The sequence below is a fragment of the Tachypleus tridentatus genome, chromosome 8 (assembly GCF_004210375.1).
Source record: "Tachypleus tridentatus isolate NWPU-2018 chromosome 8, ASM421037v1, whole genome shotgun sequence".
NCBI lineage: Eukaryota > Metazoa > Arthropoda > Merostomata > Xiphosura > Limulidae > Tachypleus > Tachypleus tridentatus.
Window position 1 is genome coordinate 28,275,052 of NC_134832.1, and position 25,351 is coordinate 28,300,402.

Below are 25,351 nucleotides of genomic sequence, written 5' to 3' on the forward strand. Positions count from 1 at the left end.
ATGAGAGCATCAAGGTCTGATTGATCATGTCTCTCCAGGCAACAGGTAGAGAGAACAAACAGTGATGGTATGACATAAGGAAGCATGGATGGTTACGACCTCCAAGGGTGTGTCGATTAGCAAAGACAGGGTGGGCACATGCTGATCAACCAACAGTGCGACCCCTACAAGCAGTTGTCCTTCACACAGCCTGTCATTTCTGTACAAAGAAAGCTGCTGAAAGGTGACTGTACCCACAAATTTCAGAAATGTTTCCTGTAAAGAAAGACATACAGGATGGTAGAAAGCAATCAGCGTTTTGATGTCATCCAGATTAGAACGTAAACCTCAACAGTTCCATTCTATCAGGGTGGGAATTTTGTTTACGTGTAGGGGAATTGGGTGGAGAACCCTTCTGTTTACAACCATGTCCTTTTCTTTATTGTCTTTATTCGAGGGAGGTCTATCAACCTCTATGGATCCTGCCCTGGGTCAATTGGGCAGGTCTTTGTTGTTGGAAGAGGATTCCAGTGAATGAGGATGTGAACGAATGATCTTGGGGTGGGAGAAGAAGATGTATCCAAGGAAATGCCTGTACTTGGAACTGAAGGAAGTGGATCATGGGATTTGTTGAAATGCATGTAAGGGGCAGAGATGGGTGTTGAAGTTGATTCATCAACTTTTTTAACCATGGAGGTCAAAAGAGTTTTCATTTCTTTTTAGAACGATTCTTTTGGTACTCCCACTGTATTAGTGGAATGAAGTGCAGCAGCATACATCCAAGATGAAGTGGTGGACAGCAACTTTCAAGCCTCAGGATAAGTAATGTTATGAATCATTTTCAAACACTGTACCTCTTTTCCCTCCAAACATTTAGGGCAAGAACAAAAGTAGGATGGCATCATAGTCCTTGCCACTGAAACAAGCACACGTCAAGGAACCACGACATGACGTCTTGAGTGACTGAACCGTTGACACTGGAAACATCGGAGAGGGTTTGGAATGTATGGCCATACCCTGCAATTAAGATAACCTGCCTTGATGGTGGCAGGTGGATGTGGTGATGTGAATGTCAGAATGAGGATATTGGTTGGCATCGTAATTCCATCTTTGCGAGTGGAGATACGCCTCACTGCAGAAACTCCTTGAGTGAAGAATCTCTGAATTGGGGATGTTCTTCAAATCCCTCTCAACAGTAACTCCTCATGATGAATTCAAAGTAGCATAAAGTGTAATCTCAATAGGTATGTCCCCAATTGCCTAGGAATGCAAGAAGAGTTCATTGTGTTGAGATGTGGATGCTTCCATCAATATGTCACCAGATCGAAACTTCTTTACTAACATTTGAGAGCCTGCAAGTCCCTCCTGAATGAAAAAGGGAGACATTTGCCCTAAAGGTTTGTCTGAAAGTAAATGCAATATTGGAAAATGAAGTACAACAGGTGGTACACATGGTGAGGATTGCTGCTCAGAAACTTCAAGACGTGCTCATTTACCTATAGACTGTTTTCTCACAATTTTATTATTAGATTCTTAATTGGAGTATCCATAATAAAGAAAGAGAAATTTTGGTGCCCACTGATCCCACCCACCATAGAGCCCTATGAGGGGACACACTACTATGTCACACAAGGACACTGCAGCAACACAAGGGTTGGTTTGTAAGCACTATACCCAAACACCAGCATCAGATACAACATCCACAACATCTGTTGAGAACATCCAATACTGGTATTTGGCTTACCCTAGCCCGAGTAAACCAGCCAAATGACCCAAAAGGGGCCAACCCCAAGGCCGTTCGTCTACAGGAATTCAAGGCCAAAGTGATGTGTTAGGGTTGGACCCCTCAACCACCAGGATCCTCTACTCCTGTTCATGGGTTGCCACGCACGGCAAACACACGGGTGTTAGTTTAAATCCCAGAGAAGGTAAACTGAAAGAGCATAACTTTCCCTGGGAGGTCCCCTCATCATGTACAGGAATCCACACCGAGGGGAAATCACTTGGAGAATGTGGACTTACATTATGCTATCACATTACATAACCCATGAACTGCTTGGATACATGCCTCGTTAAATATTTTTATTATATTGTTTACATTACCTTATTTATCTTAACATAAAAATAAAGTACTTACCTGCACATTCTGTTCTATTATGCTGTCAACTATCGATGACACTTAACCCTACATCTTTTATATTAATGATAGTAGTGCATAAAATAATTTTTTATGTAATTAAATAATAAACCAAATAACATAAACTAATGACACACTAAAAGTAGACAATTTCTCTTAATTCTTAAAATCTTTCTGGCTTTCTAACTATGCAACAACAATTGTTACAAACTCATCCAAGCTAGTCATTAGTTTTCCAAAAAAGAACAAATCTTGTAGCCTGAGTGAAATTGATGATTATCTGTTCAGAACACAATGTTTTACAATATGCCATTTGATAGATGAAAACATAAGAGAGAACTATTAACAAATCCTTAAAATGAGGATGTGGCAGGATCAATTTTCTAATTGATAATTCTGTAACAAATAAAAATTGAAAGATATGAAAATTATGGTTTGTCTGGCAATGATGATTTTATAACAAGTTATCTGCATTTCATTTCATAGTTTCTGGGGGACTGTGGATAAAATATAGATGAGAAGATATCTAAAGAAAACGTGTCATGTGTCACAGTCAAGGAAACTGTTAAAAAATTAACAAAATTACATTTGGCAACTATATCAGTTTTTTAATAATCTAATGAACATCTTCTATAATATAGTTCATTAGATAATTTTATATGTTACATGGATGGTAAGAGAAGTTTTATGCATTTAGCTTTATTTTATCTACTTTGATGCAATTTACAAAGAATACAGATTCTTCTGATGAAAAGTCTATAACAATATTAATAAACTTAACCAAGCATGAATTTGTGAATTTATTATTCGCACATGGTTTTTGTGCAACAGACTACATTGTTTTGGGCCATGTTGTGTGCAGCAGTTGTAGATAATGTTCTTACAGAAGTTAACATTATCCTTACCTAAAAATATATTTCTGATAAACTCCCAGTTCTACAGACAAAAATGTTACTTCCTCAAACACTGTCTATGACATTTACATATTACTTGTCTTGAGCTAATTCCCACCTCAATTTCCATCTTTAACATGAACTGCACTGGTGCATGATGGCATCATCGTGTGACAAATAGCCTTTCTTCAATAGAAAGACAACATAGCCTCTAACCCATTAAATTATCCTATGTACTTAAAATTTCATTCTTAAATAAGGCAGTAAAAAAGGTGCACCAGAAGCAGGGCAGGAATGTGTGAAGAGATATCTGAAATATATTTTCAGAATAGAAAAAAATTTTAATTTTCAAGACAACAACTCAACTTTACACAGTGAAATGCTAGAATCCCACACTGAAGTGGTGGAGGGTCCAGTGCAAAGAACCCAAAGTGAAAGACCATTGAGTGTGGTAGGGGTTTTATAGGGGTAAACCTTGGGGAGAATGCATTTCGTCTCAATCAGTTTATATTATTTGCTTGAGATGAAAGGGGAGGAGAGAGAGAAAGAGCCTGAAATGTCACAGAGATATATGGGATATGATCATGATCAGCCAAGCATCAACACACAAATATTCACACAGCCAATAATACGTGTAGTATTGTTAGAGCATTATCAGATCACATGGTCTGTACTCACCTCAAATATATTGAACAGACTCTGGCTGCAGAAGGAGTACAATTAGCTGTGTGAGAGGTGACTTGTACTACACACTGGCAGAGTCACCACCACCACCATACTTCTCATTGTATTGCAATAAGTCCAAACAGTAAAGATCCTTCATGATCCACGACTCCAGTGAATAGGAACTGGTAAGTGGCAAGGGTCTCCCATGTTCAACTTGAAGAATAAGGGGGGTGGGATTTTGCACTGGGGAGACTTAGAGAAGTGCCAAGATCTCCATTGAAAAAACAGCTGGAAAATTCTTTTGCTGGAGAATGTGCAGTGGATGACCTCAAAATTCTATTTTTAAAAGCAGGTAAGTATGAGCCAAAGAAGTAGGTAGTTACTTCACTAGTGCCAGCTTTTTCCATGAAAATCCAAAGAATTGGTACAGTCTGAATCAGACAAATCACTAAAATTGCACATTATTAGGGTGCCTCTAGTGGTCTTGTGGAACAGCTTATCTCACTGTAGGCATTGGTTAAACCAGGGCAGATAGTTTAAACACTTTTCATACTGCTGGTCCAATATGAATTTTTGGGAAATAGGCATATTCTTCAAGGCAGCACTAGCCATCTGGCAGAATCCTTAGAGATGGAAGAAAGAAAAAGGAATAAAACAACATACTAACAACATACATGGCTAAAAATGGTGGGAGTTGAATGAAGAATGGCAAGTAGGGGAAGTTGAAATCTTACAAGAGATAAAACAGTCAAGTGATGGGAATAACAAATAACAAGCATGTGGAGAGTCCAACACATGAAGAATTAAGACAAAATATCAATGAAGATGGAAAACCAACAGGGTTAAGCAGGTGATGGAGCTGATGTAAGGAAATGTGAAATAACCTGCAAGCATTCATATCTAGAGAAGAATATACCAACTGGAAGCATGATGGCCCATCCAGTAAGAATAGACAGAAAGAGGTCCCTGAAAGAAGATGGGTCCCATGATAGGAATAGAGGATGTGAGGAATCCTGAAACAGAAAAGTGTGCAATAAGCAACATCAAACAGCCCCAACAGGACAAAGAAGCCAATCCAGGACTGAATAATCGTAAAACTAAAAAGTATAAAAGAAAGGGAGAATGGAGGGAAAATACAATTACCTACCTGAGCAGCAGAAATTTTAGAAAGGAAAGACAATCCCAGGTAGAGGGGTTTATAAGTGAGGTGAAAGAGGCATCAATAGCATAGACATCTGACTGATGGCAACCACAGTTAAGATGAGGTAGGAAATAAGTCTTAAAAGGAAGGTAATGCAAAGAACATAATGCCATCAGCTTGAATGAGGCATGCAAAACTCATATTAAAGTCAGTTTGGCATGGGAGTTTGGTAAAGAGATAAGCAAAAAAGGAAGCAGGAAAATAAAGTGGGGAGAGAAGGGAAAAAAAACACTAAGGTACAGAGAAAGATGAGATGAAGAGGACAATACCATCCAAAAATAAGCCATGGTGGAACAGTCAAGCAAAAGAGGCAAAAATGTGGTTCACAGTGAGAGAGCTTGAAGAAAGGGAGCAGTGGATGGGATGGACCAACAATAAAAGACCCATTACAGTCCTTGGCAGACATACAAAGTGGAAAGGCAACAGGAATGAGAGAAAAGAAAAACTACATAAACAGGTGCTGGACTAGATACATCCCACACATGAAGATGGAGGGATGATATTCCTTTATATAAAAAGAACAAACAAGGTTTAAAATTCAGAGGGGACAATGAGTACAGGAAGGGTGGGGTTCTGGATGCTAAGTAAAAAACTAGAGGAAAACACAGCTGATCTAACAAAAGAGGAACAACCAGGACACAAGTCATATATCAAGTCAAGACAAAGACACAAGGGAGGAGTCAAGGAAAAGTGTGGGCATATAGAAAAAAGTGAGTTTGTTTTAAATTTTGCACAAAACTACATGAGAGCTATCTGCACTAGCCATTTTTAATTAAGCAGTGCAAGATAAAAGGGAATGCAGTTAGTCATCACCACCCACTGCCAGCTCTTAAGCTACTGTTTTACCAATGAATAATGGGATTGACCATGATATTATAACACCCTCACAGCTGAAAGGATAACCATGTTTGGTATGACAGGGATTCAAACCTGTATTGTTCAGATTGTGAGTCAAGAGCTCTAACCACCTGGATATTCAGGCATGAAAAAGGTGAGATCAGACACGAAGGAAAGAACTGACAGCCAGAGCCAAAAAAAAAGGAACAGAGGATCAGAAAATAGGAATTTTGGGCCTGAGAAGGGTATCAAAGGTGTTCATGAGAATTATGTTAAACTAAGAGCAAACCCAATGAAAGACCTAGATATGGAGAAATCACTCCATGAATAGAATATAGCCTGACCAAGTATAAGGGTCTGCAAAAAGTTTCCAAAAAGTTTCATAACTAACAGCACATGACAAGCAACAAAACGTTTTAAATGGGAACAAGCCCAAAAGAGGAGATCCAATGCCTGAAAGCAAATAGTCCTGGAACAGGTATTTCCTTTTGATTCGTGTAAGAGACGACCATACAATTGTCAGAGTGGATCATGACCAAGTGATCCATCAGATGGGATATGAAATATCACAGTTGTTAAGAACAGCAAGAAGTTTGAGCATGTTGATGTAGAGTAAACTCCTATCCTGGATCCAATTTTCAGATGATAAGTCATTGTCAGAAATAAAGCCAAATCCAAGAAGGAAGCACCAGTGAAGAGACATATTCAATCTGTGGAATGGTAATGGAATGCCAATGGTAATATTTACAATTTAAAACAATGGATACTGAGAAGGAATCCATTGGAGGAGAAATGTGTGTATACACACACCAAGAGAATATGGAGCTCCATGAAAATCAGAGTCCCCAAAAATAAAAGAACCTCTCATACAAGATGAGAATCAAAAGAGCAAATCATGGTGACTGGACATTACAGGACTTACAAGTGAAAAGAACAAGGCTAAGCCCACCTGAGACAAGAACTAAAGAAAATGCCCAGATGTACCAAATATCATGCGAGCAAGTGAAACAGCTTGAATATATGAATATATAGGATCCAATGTCTGGAAGGCAGAACAATTAGGACATCTAGAAAGGTTTCCAACTCATCAACTCTGATCATCCAGAGACCAAATAAAAAAAAGGCTACCAGAGAGAAAAAACCTCCCCCAATTGGAATGGTAAAATAACCAGAAATAAGTTGTGAGACAACAGATGGCCACCAAATACAAGTCCCTGGTCTTCTTAGAGACCAAACAAAACAAGAATAAAGTAAAAAAAAAAAAGAGGCATACACACACTCAATAGCAAATTTGGCTAAAAGATTCAATACTGTATCTTTGAGATGTTGAAAATAAACAGAGTTGGAAGGAGAAAACAAAACTGAAAAGAGGAGCATAGAGAAAAATGGAGAGTAAAACTGGTAGAGAATATGAAAAATATGTCCATCAAGTGAAAACCTAGGCTAACAGCTGGGAAAGAAAGAGAGATGGGTACCTATTGAGCATAACTTGACAAGATAGCCACCAACAAGAAGAGTGATGAACCAACCATCAGGTAGTGGAAGGACTGGAAGGTGGAATGGAGGGGGATAGAATAAATTGGTTATGGAACAGGAATTGAAGAGCAAGATTGTGAAAGATGAAAAATATGGTTACATAATAACAAATGAAGTCATGCAACTTCAGTCTGGTTATCTAGCAAAACCTGAAAGCCAAGCTTTTCAGTTAAAGGAGGAGTGCACAGGAAACACATACATAAGGAGGAAAGTGTAAATTTACCCTATTGCCACAAGCATACTTTACTGCACATATCATGAGGTTTTTATGATCTTACAATCAAACTTGTATTAAACTACAATTAGTACAGCATAAAATCTTAGCTAATCATCCATATTTTAATAACATATAAGGTATAAGTTCTTAATTTTAAAAGCAATATTTAAAAGAAACCTGAATTTCCCCAAGTGTGACACGACACATTTTCCCTGGGCATCTTGTCTTCTCTATTTTATTCATCATCTCTTCAATAGCTTTGAAATTAAATGAAATTAAATCATAATTACTCAGACAAATCATAAATTTTATAGTTTCCAATTCTTACCACACCTACCTATTACATCTCTCTTTCAGGATTTATTAATAGTTCTCTCTTGTGTTTAATTCCACATTACCTATAACCAACAGAAAGCCAAGTTTTTCATCTATCAAATGATGTATTCTTTTCCTTTGTTAGTACAAGCTTCGTTCCTACAAGAAAGTTCATGACCAGTCTGGATGAATCTGTAATGGTTCTTGTTGCATAATTAGAAAGCCAGAATAATTCTAGTAACAAGAAGAATTTTCTGCTTTTTGCACGTTATTATTCTATGTTCTTTAAAATTATTTAATGCAATACTACCATTAGTATAAAAAAGTAACGTTAAGCATAATCATCAGATAAAAGCAAAAACAGAATACTAGGGCAAGTACTTTATTTATTATTTTTATGTTTATTCTTTATTTATTATTATAAAAGTAATTCAAATGTAGAGGAAGGGATCTCTTTAGGTTAGTTAAGGTTAAATTAGGTAAAATAAATAATAACATAACAAAAATGTTTCATGAGGCATGCATATAAGCAACCTCTGGATAATGTAATCCAATAGAGTAACATAAGCTCTACATTCCCCGTGTGATTTACAACTTATAATAGCATGAATAGTAGTTAGATGCAAAGGACAATAAAACAATAAAATGCAATTATAAACATATGTTTACTGTTACAAGTTTAAAGCTACTCATGGTTAAAGAATGTAGTACCACTCTATATTTGAACTTATTCTAGAAAGAAAAGATGAGTAATTTAGATTTCCTTATTTTAGGCAGTTATGAGGTCAGTCAAATTCACCAATCTTATGTAGAGTTAGGGTACAGAAAATAACAGATATAATGTTTTCTTAAGCAAATGTATGAAATGTAATTAGGAGGTTTCAGAGATTACACAAATGAAATTTGAGGTTTTTGAAATGAAGAAAGGTATTTTTAATCTTAACATGAAAATCACTTTTCACACAGTCTATTCAAAACAAATACTCTATATATTTATGGACAAATCTTTGTTTAGTTTATTCAAAATACTTCACTAACACCTAACTTGTTTGCTTGTGAAAGGACTTGTAATATTTACTGAAAGACTGCTAAATTTTATGAAGATATAAACACTAAGTTAAAAGTTAGTAGTATCAAATGTATAAAGATTTTGAATGATTACAAAGAGGTCACATGGTTGGTCAAATCAACCAAGCCTGTGTTGAAAGAGCTAATGAGGGTTTCCCCTAGTAACAATGAGGCTCAAAAACAGAAGAACCAAGTATGAAGAGACAGAGTACAATAAGAGGAACAGACAAAGGTAGCAAAGTGAAAGTAAACTTCTCCAGAGAACCCGAATGGAGCAGAATGAAGTGCTTAACAAAAGGTAGGTGAAAAAAAATATGAAACTAGGAAATGAAATAGAAGGCAAGTCGACACAAATTTGGAATATTGAGGGCACTCACAGACTGATAAGGCATTATACATTTAAAATCATTATCCAGGAAAAAAATCAATATTTCAATGGATGGGAGGAAGAGGCCCTAGTAAAGATGGTATAATCTTAAACATATTGAACAAAGGCTGTAATGTCTCCAACAATTAACAAGCCTCTACAAGAGGCTACAGTAGAAATAGACCCTCTAAATTTAACTCTATCACTTTCATAGGACAAATAGAAGTTAATGTCATTTGTGAATTCATGATAAGAATTAAGGCATTTGAAATCAAAATTCCATTAATAAATGCAAGCCTCATCATATTGAGGTCAGATGAGAAATATTGATAATATCATTTCAATGCAATGCTGAGGAAAAGAATTAAAATATTATAAGTGAAGTGCATAAAGAGATGGATAGACACTTCAAACATTGAGGTTTTGTCACCCCCCAATACATGCAGGACTATTGTTGTATAATGACATCATCAAGCACCAGCAGTGTTCTCATGAAATTTGAATTGTGTTAAAAATGTGAATTTAGGTGGATGTTTGCTCAAGACTAATGGCATGCAAATATCATAGGCAAATGCATGAAAAAAACAGTTCTATGTATGGAGGTAATTTATCACCTAGAATATAATATTTTCTTTTGTTCTAAATATCACAATGTGTTAACAAACATAAACATTGAACTAACTACTTGTTGTTGGATATATATAACTATTCATCAAGTAACAAAATTTAATTTCAAATGAAATCTTTTACACTTTTATATGAACATATTTATTTAGCTTAAACAATCTATAAAACTCTAAATGTTTTAATCATTACGTATAAACTTTTGCAGACACTGTACTTTAGTGATTCCATAAAATCCTACTATTTCATTTCATTGAAAGTTCAGTTGGTTTCCATTTCGCATTGTATAAAGTTTTGTTATGTCTAATCCTATATGAAAAAAAAAAAATTTAAAACAAGCCAAAATTTTTTGTGGCATTTTATTTCTAATGCAAAAAAATACTAAAAAAAAAATAGCTTTTCAATATTCAGTGTTACACAACAAAGCTGAAGTTTGGTTGATAAGTTTTGACACCGACTGATGGTGTATAATTATCTGACATTCAGCTGACCTAATTAAATTAGAAGCACTCAAGCATCATAATGGTATTTAGTATTCCATAATTTAAATAAAAGAAACTTTTTAGTTGAAATATTATTTCATTAATAATTATGAAAAGGGAGGAGTTTCACATCTATTTGCAAAACTTTATATTTTCATGCTGGTAGTTCTAACCCTGGATTTATAATCAAATGATATAAACACAAATAATCTAAAATTGTCTTAATGTAACTGCTTTGCACACTACATTCTCACTTTCAAGATAAGGAAGTCACTTACAGAAATATTATTAATATGAACAATATCTTTCAAATATTAATAGTTAGAAAGTTTAGCATCATAAAGTTTTGGTCATCAAATCTTGTTCATAACAATATACACTTAAAAAAATCTTTCAAAAATCAGATTAAAAAAATTGTCATATTCATAATTTACTCAAACAAAATGGGTATGTGAAATGTTTATCAGCTAAAATAGTAAGATTTATTTCAAATATCATGTATTAATGAAATAACTACCTTACTGGATCTTCTAAAAGGTTTCTTAAAGTCTCCAAAAACTCATCAATAACCTATGTATGTTGAAATAAGAAAACTCATTAAATGAAAAGTAGAAATAATTTTGTCTATATAAACAACATAGTAGCATAGAAACAAAATGTTAAAATTATCCTACATAGAAAATATATTTCCCATATATAAAGTTCTTGACTTATGCTGCACAATATTTGTTTGCCACTAGCATTAATGTTGTATTCTTCCCTCTCACAATTTCTGATGGTATAGCTGCACTGTATATTTGCTGCATGCAAATTGGTATGCAACAACTCTCCACCAATAGGAGTTTGACAAACCCTCTGAGCACAGTTGACTCCCTCTATACCGTAGAGCACTATCAACACTTCAAGATCAGGCACACTGGAAATGGGAAGGAGTGATGTGAAGTGTAAGAGGAGGAAAGTGTAAGAAATATATTTTTAAGAGTAGGTAAATGTTAGCTTCTGATACAATACCTTACCTCTGCCTACATAATAACTAGAATCCCACAATGAAATGGTAAAGGAACAGATGCAATAGAGTGGCACTCTTTGGAAGACACCCAAAGAGAACCCATGAAATGTGATATCCTAATGTGCAGGATCACACCCATGAAATACCACACATCATCTGTACCAAATATATTCTCTGCCTGCTGTAAAGATGCATGTCACTATAACAGGCAGAAAATATCCAAATTAAATCAGTAATTAGACATGCCAGAGAGTGGAGAGTGGCTAGAGTGAAGCAGATGATAATCAGAGTGTCAACTCCATTTCAGAACCAGGTGGCAATGGTATTTGTTTCCAGTCTGTAGTAGAATGAGTGTCCCAACTGCATTCATCTCAATATGAGGAAGCAGAAGAGAAAAAACAGCATCTGTTCCAACAATCTAGACAGAGCACAAATGTGCATAACCAATACTCAACCATCACTACACCCTCTGGGAACTCAACATCCAGACAGTGGTAGTAAGTGAGCGTGGAAATATAACAGTTTAACCTATTCTTTAGTTTTAATATATTTGTCAGCTATGAGATTAAATATGTTATTTCTTTTTATATAGATACGATAAACCATTTCTGAACCAAAATCAGGCAGCATTAGAAATTTGTCCCCTGGTCTGTGGTAGGAAGAGAATCCATTCTTACCACATGTGTGAAGATTTATGTTGAATTGTCCCACACTTATTTAACTCCACACTTCCTGGCAGCAGTAGGATGGGGAAAAAAACCAATTGGAAGGGTAAACTACATGTGGCTGAGAGAGCATGATTGTGCAATATCCACTGAAAACAACACATGTGCACAACCTCATGGCATGAAAGCATTCATAGAAGCCTATGACTAAAACAGAATCTTGCACGATATTTTTAGTCAATTCTCGAAGGTTACTATATTACACAGTGCATGAAAATTTTTCTGATAGGTTGTACATCTCTACCATAAACACTCTAACATGCCATGAGGGCACCACTGACATCAGTGTAAATGAAAAATAAATTGTAAAGGACAAGGAAGGAAAATGAAACTTTAAATATTAACTGTATATTAAGAGGAAAAAGGTTAAAATTATAAATTCAACCAAAAAAAAACTTTAAATACATTCTACAAATAAATTAAAAGATGTGTTGTTTTTTTGTATTTCCTAATTTTAATGATTTTACTGCATTGTACATTGATGACAACAGCTAGTTTGTGATATGGTAGAGTAAGTTAGAAATCAAATTTAAAAATGACCTCAAAAACTTTTGATATTAATTTAAAAGGTTCTGGAGATTAGGCAAATTAAATCTGAAAACTATAAAATGACAAAAGTATTTTCATATTTAAAATGAAAATTCACCTTGTACTCAGTTTATTGAGAGTTTCAGTTCAAGTAACTACAATAAATAAGTAACAAATATTTAGTAAAAATACTTTATTAAATAATGCCATTCTTTGGGTACAAGATATTTATAATATTTAACAAAATCTTATTATTATTTGAGAGAATATTTTAACAAATCTTAGAGTTACCACATGTATTGTTGCATAATTGAAATTTCTGATGTGTCTTTCTGCAAATTATGAGCCCATCACAATAGGATTAACTAAAATAGCACATGAAAACGAAAAGTACAGAGCAAAATACTAGGCATGAATACACACTGAATACCAAATCAAGAAGTGATGACAGTGAGAATTTTTGGTCAAAATTGGCTAGTGAAAATTGTGTATATATTAGGCATTACAAGTCCAGAAAAGCTATATGTGAGAGGAAGTAAGCAAATAAGCTGTAGTGGGAAAGTGTTTCAACTTACTGTTGGTGGAGGGTTGATGCATGCTCACTTGCAGTCTACAGGGCAGCAAAATAGAGATGCCAACTATTTCAAATGACTGAGCGTAATGATTGTAGACAGAGCCCTTTATCATTTGCGGCTATTAGGCCTGACCAATGTCTCTAAGCTGTTTATTATTATATTATTATTATAACTATTATCATTTATTACTGCTATAGATTGCTCATCTATGACTGTGTTTTGTGTATTTAACAAATAAATTTAAAACATTCTTTTGAAATTATGTCTTTTATTTAGTTCAGAATAACAAACATACTGGTGAAACAACATTGAACATGCACAAACAGAAAGAAGGAAAAGCCTTTGTGTAAGAACTAGTTTATATCATGTTTATGATGCTTATTGTAATAGTTTTGTAGCTGTTGCATGCAGCCTTTGCTTTCATGAGAATGTCTCTGGATGGTTGGTAGTTATAACAACATTGTCCATTTGACTGCATACACATCTTGTGTGTTATAATACTGCTCAAAACTGAGGTGCTCAAAGTTTGGTCTGAACTTGCTTTTGTTTTGAGTCACTAAACTAAATATCCTTTCACTGTCAGCATTAGAATGGAAGATTGTAAGAATTCCAAGCATAACCCTACACAGAATATCATACTTCTGGTTGCCATTTCCATCCTTAACTGTAGACAGCTGAACCCAAAACTTTTCAACATTTAACTGAAGGACAGTTTCTGAGAAAGTATCAATTTGATAGTTCAAATATTGCCCTTCCAACTTATCAATAGTGTCGTGCTCATGTGTATTGACAAGGACAGGATATCTGTCTGTGAAGAAGTGTAGAGAAGAGAAATCTTTGCTGACTTTCAGTTTTCGATCAGCAACCTCTGAGTGAATCAGAAGTTCATCATTTAGAGGAAAATGTTTCATCATGTAATTTGTAGCTGCAATATAGTATTTCTTGACATTGGTGTAGAAGCTGATCAGGTCCAGGTCCTTTTCATATTTAACAATGTATTCCTTGGCAGCATTTCCAACAGAAACTGCCACATCACCTTTGTGTAAGGATTCATTCTTGTAGTCAAGTTCAGTAATGTTGCCTTCAAGATATTCTGGCTTGATATATCTGGCAAGTATATTTTTAACTTCTGTAATCAGAGTTCTATGCATAATGTGTATGCAAGGTTCTTCTCTTTGCGATATCAAATTGGCTTGCTGAAATACAGGAATTAAAGACTGAAGAAAAAGACAAAATAACAAGTTCGTTTTGTGGTCCAAGAAAACTGTTAACTTATCTAACTTGCTCTGTGCATAATTTTTCTTGGTTACTTCCTTGCTAGCTTTTGTTTTCTTCTCTTTTTTCATTGATTGTCTCTTCTTTAGTTCAAGGTCAGACTGTCTAAACATATATTGAGCTATATCAAATGTTTCTTTGTCTGCTTTTGGAGACTGTTGTCTTGTGTTTCTGTGTGGCTTAGAGGATGTCTTGACTGTGTCCCTGTGTGACTGGGAGGGTGTCTTGACTGTGTCCCTGTGTGGCTGAGAGAGTGTCTTGACTGTGTCCGTGTGGCTGAGAGGATATCCTGACTGTTAAAGTCTTGCTGCCTGGCTGAGCTACACGTTTAGATCCTTTTGAGTCTAGTTTTTCCTTTTCACAGTGAAAATACTTCTTAAATGGCTTCCACATGTCCAATATTCTGTTGAGGCACACCCTAAGTGATAGCAATCTTGTGTCAACAAGTTGTAGAATTTTTCTTGTTTCTTTGTCATACAATCCTTGAAACTCTTTGTAATGTTGTTTTCTGCTAGCACTTTTGTCCAGAAAATAGTAGATATCTATCAATATATCAAAAACTAGGCAGGGCAGTTCTCTGGAAGCTTTCTGGGCAGCAATATTCATGAGGTGACAGGCACAGCCCATGAAGTAAATGCAAGGCTGTCGTCTTGAGATGTGTCTCATCACACCTTTACCTATACCAGACATAACTGAGGCATTGTCTGAAGAAAAACTAAGACAGTTTTCCCATGGAATTTTCCTCTTCGTCAGTTCGTGGTCCAAAAGCTTAAAAATATTCTCTCCTGTTGAAGCTTCTTTCCATTCCACCATTGTCAAAAGAGAACAAACCATTTTTCCAAGCAAAGGGTCAAGATATCATACAACCACTGGATACACTTTTGAGTCATCCATGTCTATGGATTAATCTGTGACTAAACTGTAAACACTGTTAGTAAGTATGCTTGAAATTATTTTGTCATCTTCACAGCCCAACATTTATACAATGGTCGTAGTTTTGGTTCTAGCACAGCCATATCTTTTCGCTATATCAGAGTCTGGGAACATTTTTCTGAATTGATGTCCTGCATGATCGGCTACAGCTAGGGGTAAATTATGAGCAATGATGAATTGCGTGAACATCACTTCAGCATTTATGGTTTCATATTCTGAATTCTTACTCACAAATGTCGGTATCTGCATTATTTTTGTCTTTGCCTCAGCCTTTTGTTGGTGAGATGCCAATTTTGTATGTCTGGAACAATCGTTTATCCTGCCATACGCCACAGAAAAATCGGTGTGACAAACTGTACAAAACGCATGACTGTCACTGACTTTTGATGCAATGACCAGATATTTTGCACTATACTCTTTCCTAAATTTTTGATTCACAGTTTTAGTCCTTTTAGATTTGCCAGAAACAAGACAATCTGGTGAACGAGGCCTTTTTTTTTTCCATCTTGTGAACAATCACATTGGTGTTTCTATGCCGCTTAAAAAATGAGAAATACCAATCTACGTGAGCGCTGATTGGCTGACAAGCACTGATAACATAACTGTGGATTCCCCCACATACCCAATATGGAGAAGCACCGCACTCAAACTATTGGTAGATGTCGGAGATACAAATATTTTTTATTATTTCAAGCACCAACATGATTATCGCAAGTAGCCATTTGGACAATGTCTTTCATTTATTATCAAAATTTATTTGTATCTCACTAGAAATTTTCTTTTCACCCCTTTCAAGCCCTGGGGGAACAATTTATCACTTTATTGTATAGGCCTATATAATATATAATAATTTGGGAGTTGCAACAAGTCGTAATATTTGTGTGTATGAGCGTATAGTCGTAATGTATACACCAAAGTCATAATGATTACGCTCAAATCGTAATGGTTGACAACTCTGGCTATATCATGAGAAATTGTGTGAAAGTAGATGGGAGAATCAAGGTTAATGGTGAGCAAAAATTGCACGTTTATAGAAAACAGCATATGTCAAGAAAAGCTATTACATGAGAGGAGGTAAGATATTGTATCAGAGTTTAAGTTTTAATGTTATTTTATCCATGTAATTTTTAAGTGTGATATTACTGTAACATGGTTTCATTCAAATTAGGCAAAAATTAGCATCACCTTGATCTAAAACTGTATTTCATCACTGGCTTATAACAGTATATTGTAGTTCATGCTTACAGATACTTTCTTCCAACTGTTATGAGTGAAAACCATTACTTTAATCGACCTGCATTTGTATACATATGAGTGATCACATACTAGACTTTTGATCTAGTACAAGAGTGAATAACATCACATTAATAATTCTAACATTAGTATACATATGAATGATTATATAACAGACTTTCAGTCTAGTACAAGAGAAAAAAACCATCACAATATTTAACCTTACATTAGTATACATAACAATGTACAAAAAATCTTAAAAGAACCAAGCCATGAATATTAACCAATACTGTCTATTATATTGAACATACACACACTGAAATAGATAATGTTACACTAGCTCAGTATACATTTACATAAAACAAGAAGCTTACTTCTGGATAGTTCTGATGTGATTTCAAACTCTTTCTTAGATCTCTCTGAAAAACAGCTTGATCAGCATCTATAAATAGAAAAAATGCACTTGATAATATTAGAACAGTAGAGATTTGAATCATGTTTTTCATTAATGCTCCTTTTGAAACTAAATGCACTAACTACAATAAGTAAAACCATGCTTGATGCATAATTTTATTAGAGAAAAAATATGATAAAAATGTTTACAGAATTAAAATTTTATGAGAGAGCTTTACACTGGCCACATAATAAGGTAAAACTACAGCTTTGGAAACTTTCAATATATGTGCACAGTTTATCAAGCACTCTATTATGTATACAGATCATCAACTGGATGTATGGCAATTTTTATACTAACTACAGCAAAGAAATTTGAGTAACATCAAAACTATAACATTTTTATTGGTACTGTGATATCTCAAAAACACCTGCTTACATCAACCTCAACTGGCAGATGATCATCTCATACAATATAACTTCTCATAAATTTTCTGTAGAATAAAAGTGTAAAGTATATGAGATTCCACCTAAAAATTAAACCAAACAAAAAATTTAAAGTTAACTTGTTATTTCAGTTCAACAGTTTATGAAATAATTATATTCATTAGGAGTAAATGACACACCAAATGTTTGAGCAACAATAAATCTCCATAAAGGATAATCAAACTTACATAAAAAAAACCTACCTTCCCCATAATTATTGTTTCAAGAGATTACATGCATATCAACGTATTGCCGAGTAAAGAAACTTATATGCAAATATACAGATTTCAATTTAGTACTTACTTAGTTGATTAGCAGAGCCTCCAGTTTTAAAAATATAACCTGCTTTGGTTATTAGCTGACAGAATTCTGTTCCATCTTTTAGAATATCATCATCTCTTTCCCCATTAGTTGGCTGGCTTTGTTGACATAATACTAAATGAAAACATTAAGTGCATGAAAATGTTGCAGTAACTTATAAGTAAAGTCTGATAATACTAACAAAAACCTACAATAGCAAAAGTTAACATTTTCTTAAATCAAAAAAATGCATTTGAAGTACTTACCTCCTCTCACTCTACAGCTACTACTCTACTGCTGGGGTTTCCTTCCTTTGCCCATCTAAGCATTGGTCTGATTTTTTTTTTTGTTGCTCTAGTATTTTATTCCCTGCTTAATTTCCTTTGGTAATATCTGTTTTGTGACACTTTACATCTGCATAAATGTGCCCTCTATCCTAGTACTGTAGGTAAGCACCTTACTTAGATAAAATAATCACCTTTTTGAGACAAATCCAATCTGCAGTTTTCATCACAAACTCTTAATGTGGAGAAATGGTTGGAGAATGTAAAAAGAAGTAAATATCATTGGAAACACATTTCTGATTTGAGAAAACGTTAGCTTCTAAAAGATACTTACCTCCTTCTTACATTACAACTAGAATCCCACATTGATAAGATAGTGAGGGCATTATCCATACAGAATCCATATGCAGAGGTCATAGATGTGCTAATAGTAGGGGAACCACACTACATCTAGAACAAGAATGCTCTTCACCTAAAACCTAATCCATACACTGCAGGTGGAATTTGACAAGATCCATCATCACTACTAGCTAGGCCACAACCAGATAGCCAAGATTCCACTGCCCGGGGTTGGGATTATAAGGTCATGGTGCCTATATCTAATGTTGGTGGTTATGGCATTTGAATCATAACATATATACTTGTGAATTGATTCCAAGCTGTAGTTATAGAACAATGCATTCTGAGCTATTGGAATCATGAGAAGAAAATAAGCAACACTGAAGCAGACACACCTTCTGAAGAAACCCAAAAGGCAACACCTCAAACTCAGAATGGCAGGATCCCATATGTCATCCTACTGAACCTGAGAAAACAAAACTCCTATACTAACTCCCCAAATACAATGGCAAGGTAAGTTCCACTTTTACCCAAAAATTATTTGGAGGACATGAAACAAATTGTGCTCAACCAATCAAGTACCTGGGATGGGACCATTCTGCATTCAGAATTACAAGGAGACAATGGACCCTCTTCATGGACAATGTATTGAACCAAAATTGAAAGAAGGGACATACTCAAAACCAACTGAAAAGCCAAGCATCAAATCTGAACCAAAATTACAATAAGATTCCCATATATACTGGTTCCACTCCTACCAACATATGGAAAAAAAAACAAAAAAGCACCTTAGGTCTCAAAAAGGCAAGCAACCAACTTTGCTCTCTTTTCCAAGAGTGGAGGAAGTTCATTCATACATTCTGGAGAAATATTTTCTGTCTACCAGGACTCCCTAGCTCCACTAGTAGAATCTGGTGGATAATATGCATTCAGTTCTGAGGAAAAGTGCACTAAGAACAGAGAACCAAGTTTCCTAAATTTTTAAAAGCAAACCCACCCCATGATATATTCAATCCAACAATCAGCAGGAATGGGCAGGATCCCCTTATGCTTCAATCATAATAGTTTATAAGTGGTGGTCTAACATTATACAATAATATTAATCAGTCTACCTGTAGGTGATCTTATATATTACATCATTCCTATAGAGCCTGTTACAACTTAGATAAATATAATGTGTTTGTGGCTGTTAGTGCAAAATTGATGGGCAAACACTGACCACAGAGTAAAACCCCTTCAGGCAATTGAGCAATAAATCTCCCTGCATGAACTGCAATATCAGGGGATAGAGGGAGAACTCAGTATTCACCATCAAGGAAGGTGCAGACTTAACAGCAAAAAGGGGAAAGCCCAAAACATCACACATGCAATTTACCACCTGAAGAAAAGGAGCCAGAGGTAGTTGATCTCAATTTGGTTTCCTAAGAAGCCAACAGAACAAAGGAAGGCACTGGAAAAACTAAATTCTCTCCAGAAAATTCAGAATCATCCTCAATTGCAGCTTCACAATTCCTCTGGAGAAACATTACCATGGTGAGTATATGTCTCCAACTCACTATAACTAAGTTCACAGACAGCATAAACTGAGAGTGACTCCCTCTACTCTGACTGTTGAGTGCCACTAGGTATCAGAGATGGTATACAAAAGACCCAATCTGCTTTTGTGCCAAATACAATAATCTGGGAATTTGTGCTGAATAATGGCTTGCTAAATTAATTTTTATTCTAAAAAAATGAACTACGTAATATGAAGAATGCTCAAAGTATTTCTAATGGTCATAGTACAGAGAAGCCCATTAGTGAACACTATGTCAAAAAAAAAAAAAAATATTATTTTAATGAGATGCTTATATACAATACCAAGACAGAGGGCACATTGATGTACATGGAGAGTGTCACAAGACAGATACCAACAAGGTCAATTAAGTGGGGAATAAAAGACTGGAGTAAGTAAGAAAAAATCAGACCAATACTTAGATGGGCAAACTAAGGAAACCCTAGTAGTCAAGTAATAATTTTGTGTAAAAAGAGGTGAGCATATTTTTGACAAAAAAAAAAAAAGAAAAAAAAAGCTCTAACTTCATGTCAATAAAAACAAAATGACTCATCAGGTGGAAAACTAAATTTCAACAATAAATATCAGAATTATGGAAGTAGCATAAAACATCTTTAGTTATGGTTGTTTCAGAATTGGTTCAGGTTTTATTATCAGCATGAAAACAAGATCAAATGTTAGACAAAAAAAGTGTTTTGATAAAACCAAAAGTTTAGAAAGAATAAAGATTTAAATGGTAACAATATAACAGAATGTACAATAAAAATCTTCAGTATTGTCCTCCACCTATAACTTCTACCTCTTGAAAAGTTCTTATCCTATCATACAGATTAATTTCTGCATTAAAAAGAGCATGCCAGTAACCAAAATATTGTTTATATCCAGCCTGATAAATGCACCAGTGTCATGATTTTAAACAGATCTGATTATGTCTCCAAATATAAAAGATATTTTAAACGATAAAATAAAGTTTAAACCCCTTGATAACGACTGCCTTAATTTTACTTTTAAGTGTGAGAAAAAGCTCCAATAGACATTAAAGTATTTAAAAACTGTAAACACATCTCTAATACCACTTTTGTAGAACTTTGTCCTACAGGTTCTCACCTGAGCTTTATGTATGGCATACTGAACACACAAAAATGGTTCTCTTGTCTATTAACTTGTTACATATCTTGTACCTAAGCATTAACCAAGGATGACTTTAGGTTTAAAATACTTTTTTTCCTTTTGCTCAGAATATCTAAATTTCCTGAGGCAAAAACAATTTGACTGGTCAGCTTTGTATTAAGCCCATATTCATGAACATTCCACTTCTGGAAACCATCTAAATTATTAAACAGTTATTCTCAATTTAACATAACAAGTGGGCTGACAAAATGTTCAGCCCAAGGTCCAATTCTTGCAAATGTTTTTCAGTATCAACATGAATGTTACCAGCCAGATAAATGCCCCTCTACTACAAACTAGAACTATACAGAAGATACGTTAATAATACTTTCAGAATATCTGAAGTTGCAACATCCATGTATAAATTTTACATGTGAGATGAAAGAAAACAATGGCTTAGTTTTGTCTAACATCCAAATAAGCAAAGTAAGCAATTTCTTTGCCATATCTATCTTCCATATGACAACATTTACTGTTTCATATAAGACTCATTCAAATATAACCTTGTCCTAAATCTCCTAAACAAAGTATACTAGTTTGGACTATTTCTGTCCTCACTCTGAAATTTTCAAGTTTCATGAAAGATTACAAAGTAATGGCCATCCCTCAATTTTGTATGCTCTAATGCAAAACATTCTTGACAAATAAAATAAAACATATCATGAAGTCACACAATGCTTGTAGTGGTGGTAAATTCTACTACATTGGTAAAATTATGTCACCCACTAATATGCTTACACATGAAAATTTCAGCTAAAGCAGAAATAAACTAAAACATCCTCCTGAATCTTGGATGTGATTGTGTAAAAAAGATGATTTTTGACAACTTTAAAATTCTTGACTACAGCACAACAGATTACAAATTTTTATTAAAAAATGTATTTCCATTCTCAATGATCCCTCAACATAAAATAAGAACACCAGATCATCACTGTTGTCATTAATCTAATAATTTCCACATTTACATTATAGCATTAAGAGTTTTTATATCTGTGTTCTTTCTAAGCATTTCATTGTATCAAAACACATTTTGCTTTCAATAGTTAATGGTGCTCTTGTAGTCAGAATACTGTGAATTAAATTTTTGACATTTTAACACTGACAATGGAATTTGAAACAATTTTAAAATTTATGTCATTAAATATTTTTTCTAATTTATAACAAGCAGACTTTCTGAATAATCGATATTTTATGCCACTATTCTCCTTCAATATAACATTAGTGTAACAACTTACACTGTTATAACAACAATATATTAAATTAATACATCTGTTCTTTAACTCATTTCATCAAATTTCAAAATGTTATCCCAGGTTACTTTAATTTAAACATTCATTGTTATAAACACAAGAAGAACTCCAACACATATTTCTTTTAAAAGCTTAAGTCCTTATCTCAATAATTGTTCAACAGTCTTCATACATTTACATGACCTCCCCTACTCCCCATGACAAAAAAAATGCATTAAAGGACCATCACATCAAACAAGTTTATGTTTTTCAGAATTTACATTTTAACATTAAGTGAGAAGATACAAGTATGAAGTAAGAAAAGTGAAGTATTTCAAGTGACATAACTTAAACCAATTTAACATGACTTTCTAGATTATTTGAATGCATTTTATACACTCCTTACATTTAAGTAACTAACCAACTCATGTAAACATTTCTACTTTATAAGTTGTTTCGTTTTTTTTTACATTACTGTTTTTCAAGAAATAGGTTTATCACCAGCAGTAAGAATTATTTTTTAGTTTGATCCAGTTCAAAGAAATTTCATAATTTAGAAGAGCCAATGAAAATTTTATTAGTATTACTACAAAATTACAACAGCATTACATTATTAAGTGAAAATTATACAACACACAAGGAAATTAAAAATCAGGATGAAAACTACTGATGGGTTTTTTCAGGGTTGAATCCCATACATTAATTTGAAGAATAACTTTACTTTCTTTCAGTAAGATAAACAAAATGTATTGTTAATAAAATTTTATACACTGAAATAAATAAATTGATAAATGAAAATAAAAGAAAAAGCATTAACATTCAAAACTTGAAATTCTTATCAGACATACATAGTTTGAATTTCTTAAAATATATTAATAAAACTCTCCCCATCTCAGACACGATTAGTTGATCATAATTTGACATTCAGTGATGTAGCTAGTTTACTGTTTGGCTTAAATTGTATGTTACAAATTAGAATTGTTTCCTTTTTCCTTAACATTCATGCATCTTTTGCTGAGACTATTATTTTAGAGTGTTCATTGTTTGGTTTTTTTACTCTAATTTTTGCTTATGTGGTTGTAAATTCCAGAGTTATTGAAGAGGCTGTTATTGTTATCTGCATGCTCCTTGATTCTGATAGCTAAAGTTCAAGTCATTGATCCAATACAGACTTGACTGCAGTAAGGGTGCAAATATTTGTATAAAACCATCAACTTTTTTAAAGGAGGTGATTTGTCTTTAAACAGAAACAAAATTGTATATCTGTTTGGTTTGAAGATTACTCTTAGGTTGACTTGGAGATAAGTTGATTGCAGAATGTTATTGATTTTACTGTTTAATTTGATACTGTATGAATCAGTGATAGGACAAAAATAAACAAATGTACTGGTATACAAATACAACAAACAAAATGTAAAGTTATCAAAGAACCTTCTTGTATCATCACAGATTTACTGACAGGCTTCCATCAACATTACAATGTAATGTAATAAAATTAGAAAAACAACAATGAAGTCTCATCAGAATGTAATAATGATTTTTCTAAGATAATATAATATAGATTAATGCAAACAGAATCAGCAACATGCTTACCTTGTCAGGCCTACATGCTGACATATATACATTATTCAACAACCTGCTATGCAGAAATGTTTGCTAGAATAAGCAACACAAATAATACATGTAAAGTAGACAACATTGGCATACAACATTTACAACCACCACCTTCACATAAACTTTAAAAATAACGACAGCTATATGAAATACTGTTATATATAGTGGTAACAAATACAGAATACACACTCCCAAATTCAGCTAATTATAAGAAACAGTAAACAGAATCACAAATATCATCTGAGTAGGAAAATCTGCTATGGTAATCATCCACTTTTGAAAAACTTGCTAAAATATAGTTGAGAAAATATAGAGACAGAAAACTCAAGTAACAGTTAACAATATAGACTTGAGTTATAATATGCAACAGCAAAATCAAGGACCTTTCATAAGGCCATTTCCAATTAATGTACCAGAAAATACATGAATTGCAGTTTAAAACTAACATGCACACTAGAAACACATCAAATTTTTTTTATGATGGAAGGTAAAGAACTTATAAAACTATGCAGCACAACAAAATGAAATAGAATAAATTATTAAGTTTAAAACTATTTTCAGCTGTTTTGCAAAATTTCTAAGTGATTCCAGACTACAGAAAATATCACTTGAAATCATTTTAATGTGGAGTCACAATAGAGATTTTTAGTTTGAAAAAACTGTTAGCAGCAGATCTCTAGCCTTTTATTTGCTTACTTTTTTATTGGTATGTTTAGATTTTAAATTCTGAATTTTTAATTATCTTATATGATGGATTTCTTAAGTCACAGCAAGGGCAAAGATGTTTAGAGTAAGACACAACCCCCAAGCATATATAACATTTTACCAATAGAAAAGCAGCAGCCTTCACTAACAAATGAAACACATCTAAAATATCATTTTAAATAAAACTTCATGTCTTTTAAAATAATCATTTACTGATCCAGGTGGTTTTGTTCAATGTAAAATAATTGACTTTTAAATAAATCACGGACATTCTAAGCATTTATATGCAAAAACGGCTCGTTTGGGTTGAGAAAATATTTTACATAGAAGAGCGAACAACGTTTTGATAAACTAATTTGTTATTATTGCATTAGTTTTTACATCAGAATTAGTTTTTATTAAATAATAATAAAAAGATACCTTTCCATTGAGAGAACCAGTATGTTTAAAATTCATTAATTTTAAATCAAGAGCTTTTATTGAACAGGAACAGGAACAATTTTCCTACTAAATATTATGATACTTATACATCTTCATACAGATAGTTATTTTAAAAAATTTCTTACTCTTCTCTGGAATGCTGGATGATGTGTCTTTGGTTTTACATAACTTTCGTTTTTTATGTAACATTACTACACAACAGATGCCACGTTCAAACCTGAAACAAAATCATTAG

The 25,351-nt window shown here is 33.8% G+C and overlaps 1 protein-coding gene across 4 annotated transcripts in view; it reads right to left on the minus strand.

Moving 5' to 3' along the window:
* Window positions 1-25,351, minus strand: part of Fancd2 — a 152,592-nt gene that overhangs the window by 120,367 nt on the left and 6,874 nt on the right. For all 4 annotated transcript variants that reach the window (XR_013011959.1, XM_076447882.1, XM_076447881.1 and 1 more), the window contains exons 2-5: window positions 25,242-25,333; window positions 17,783-17,914; window positions 16,975-17,042; window positions 10,840-10,892 (exon numbers count right to left, since the gene is read on the minus strand). Coding sequence is in view for 2 of the 4 variants with exons in the window: in XM_076447882.1 (XP_076303997.1) it covers window positions 10,840-10,892; window positions 16,975-17,042; window positions 17,783-17,914; window positions 25,242-25,305 (317 nt within the window). In the remaining 2 variants the exon portion in view is untranslated. The remainder of the gene's footprint in view (window positions 1-10,839; window positions 10,893-16,974; window positions 17,043-17,782; window positions 17,915-25,241; window positions 25,334-25,351) is intronic.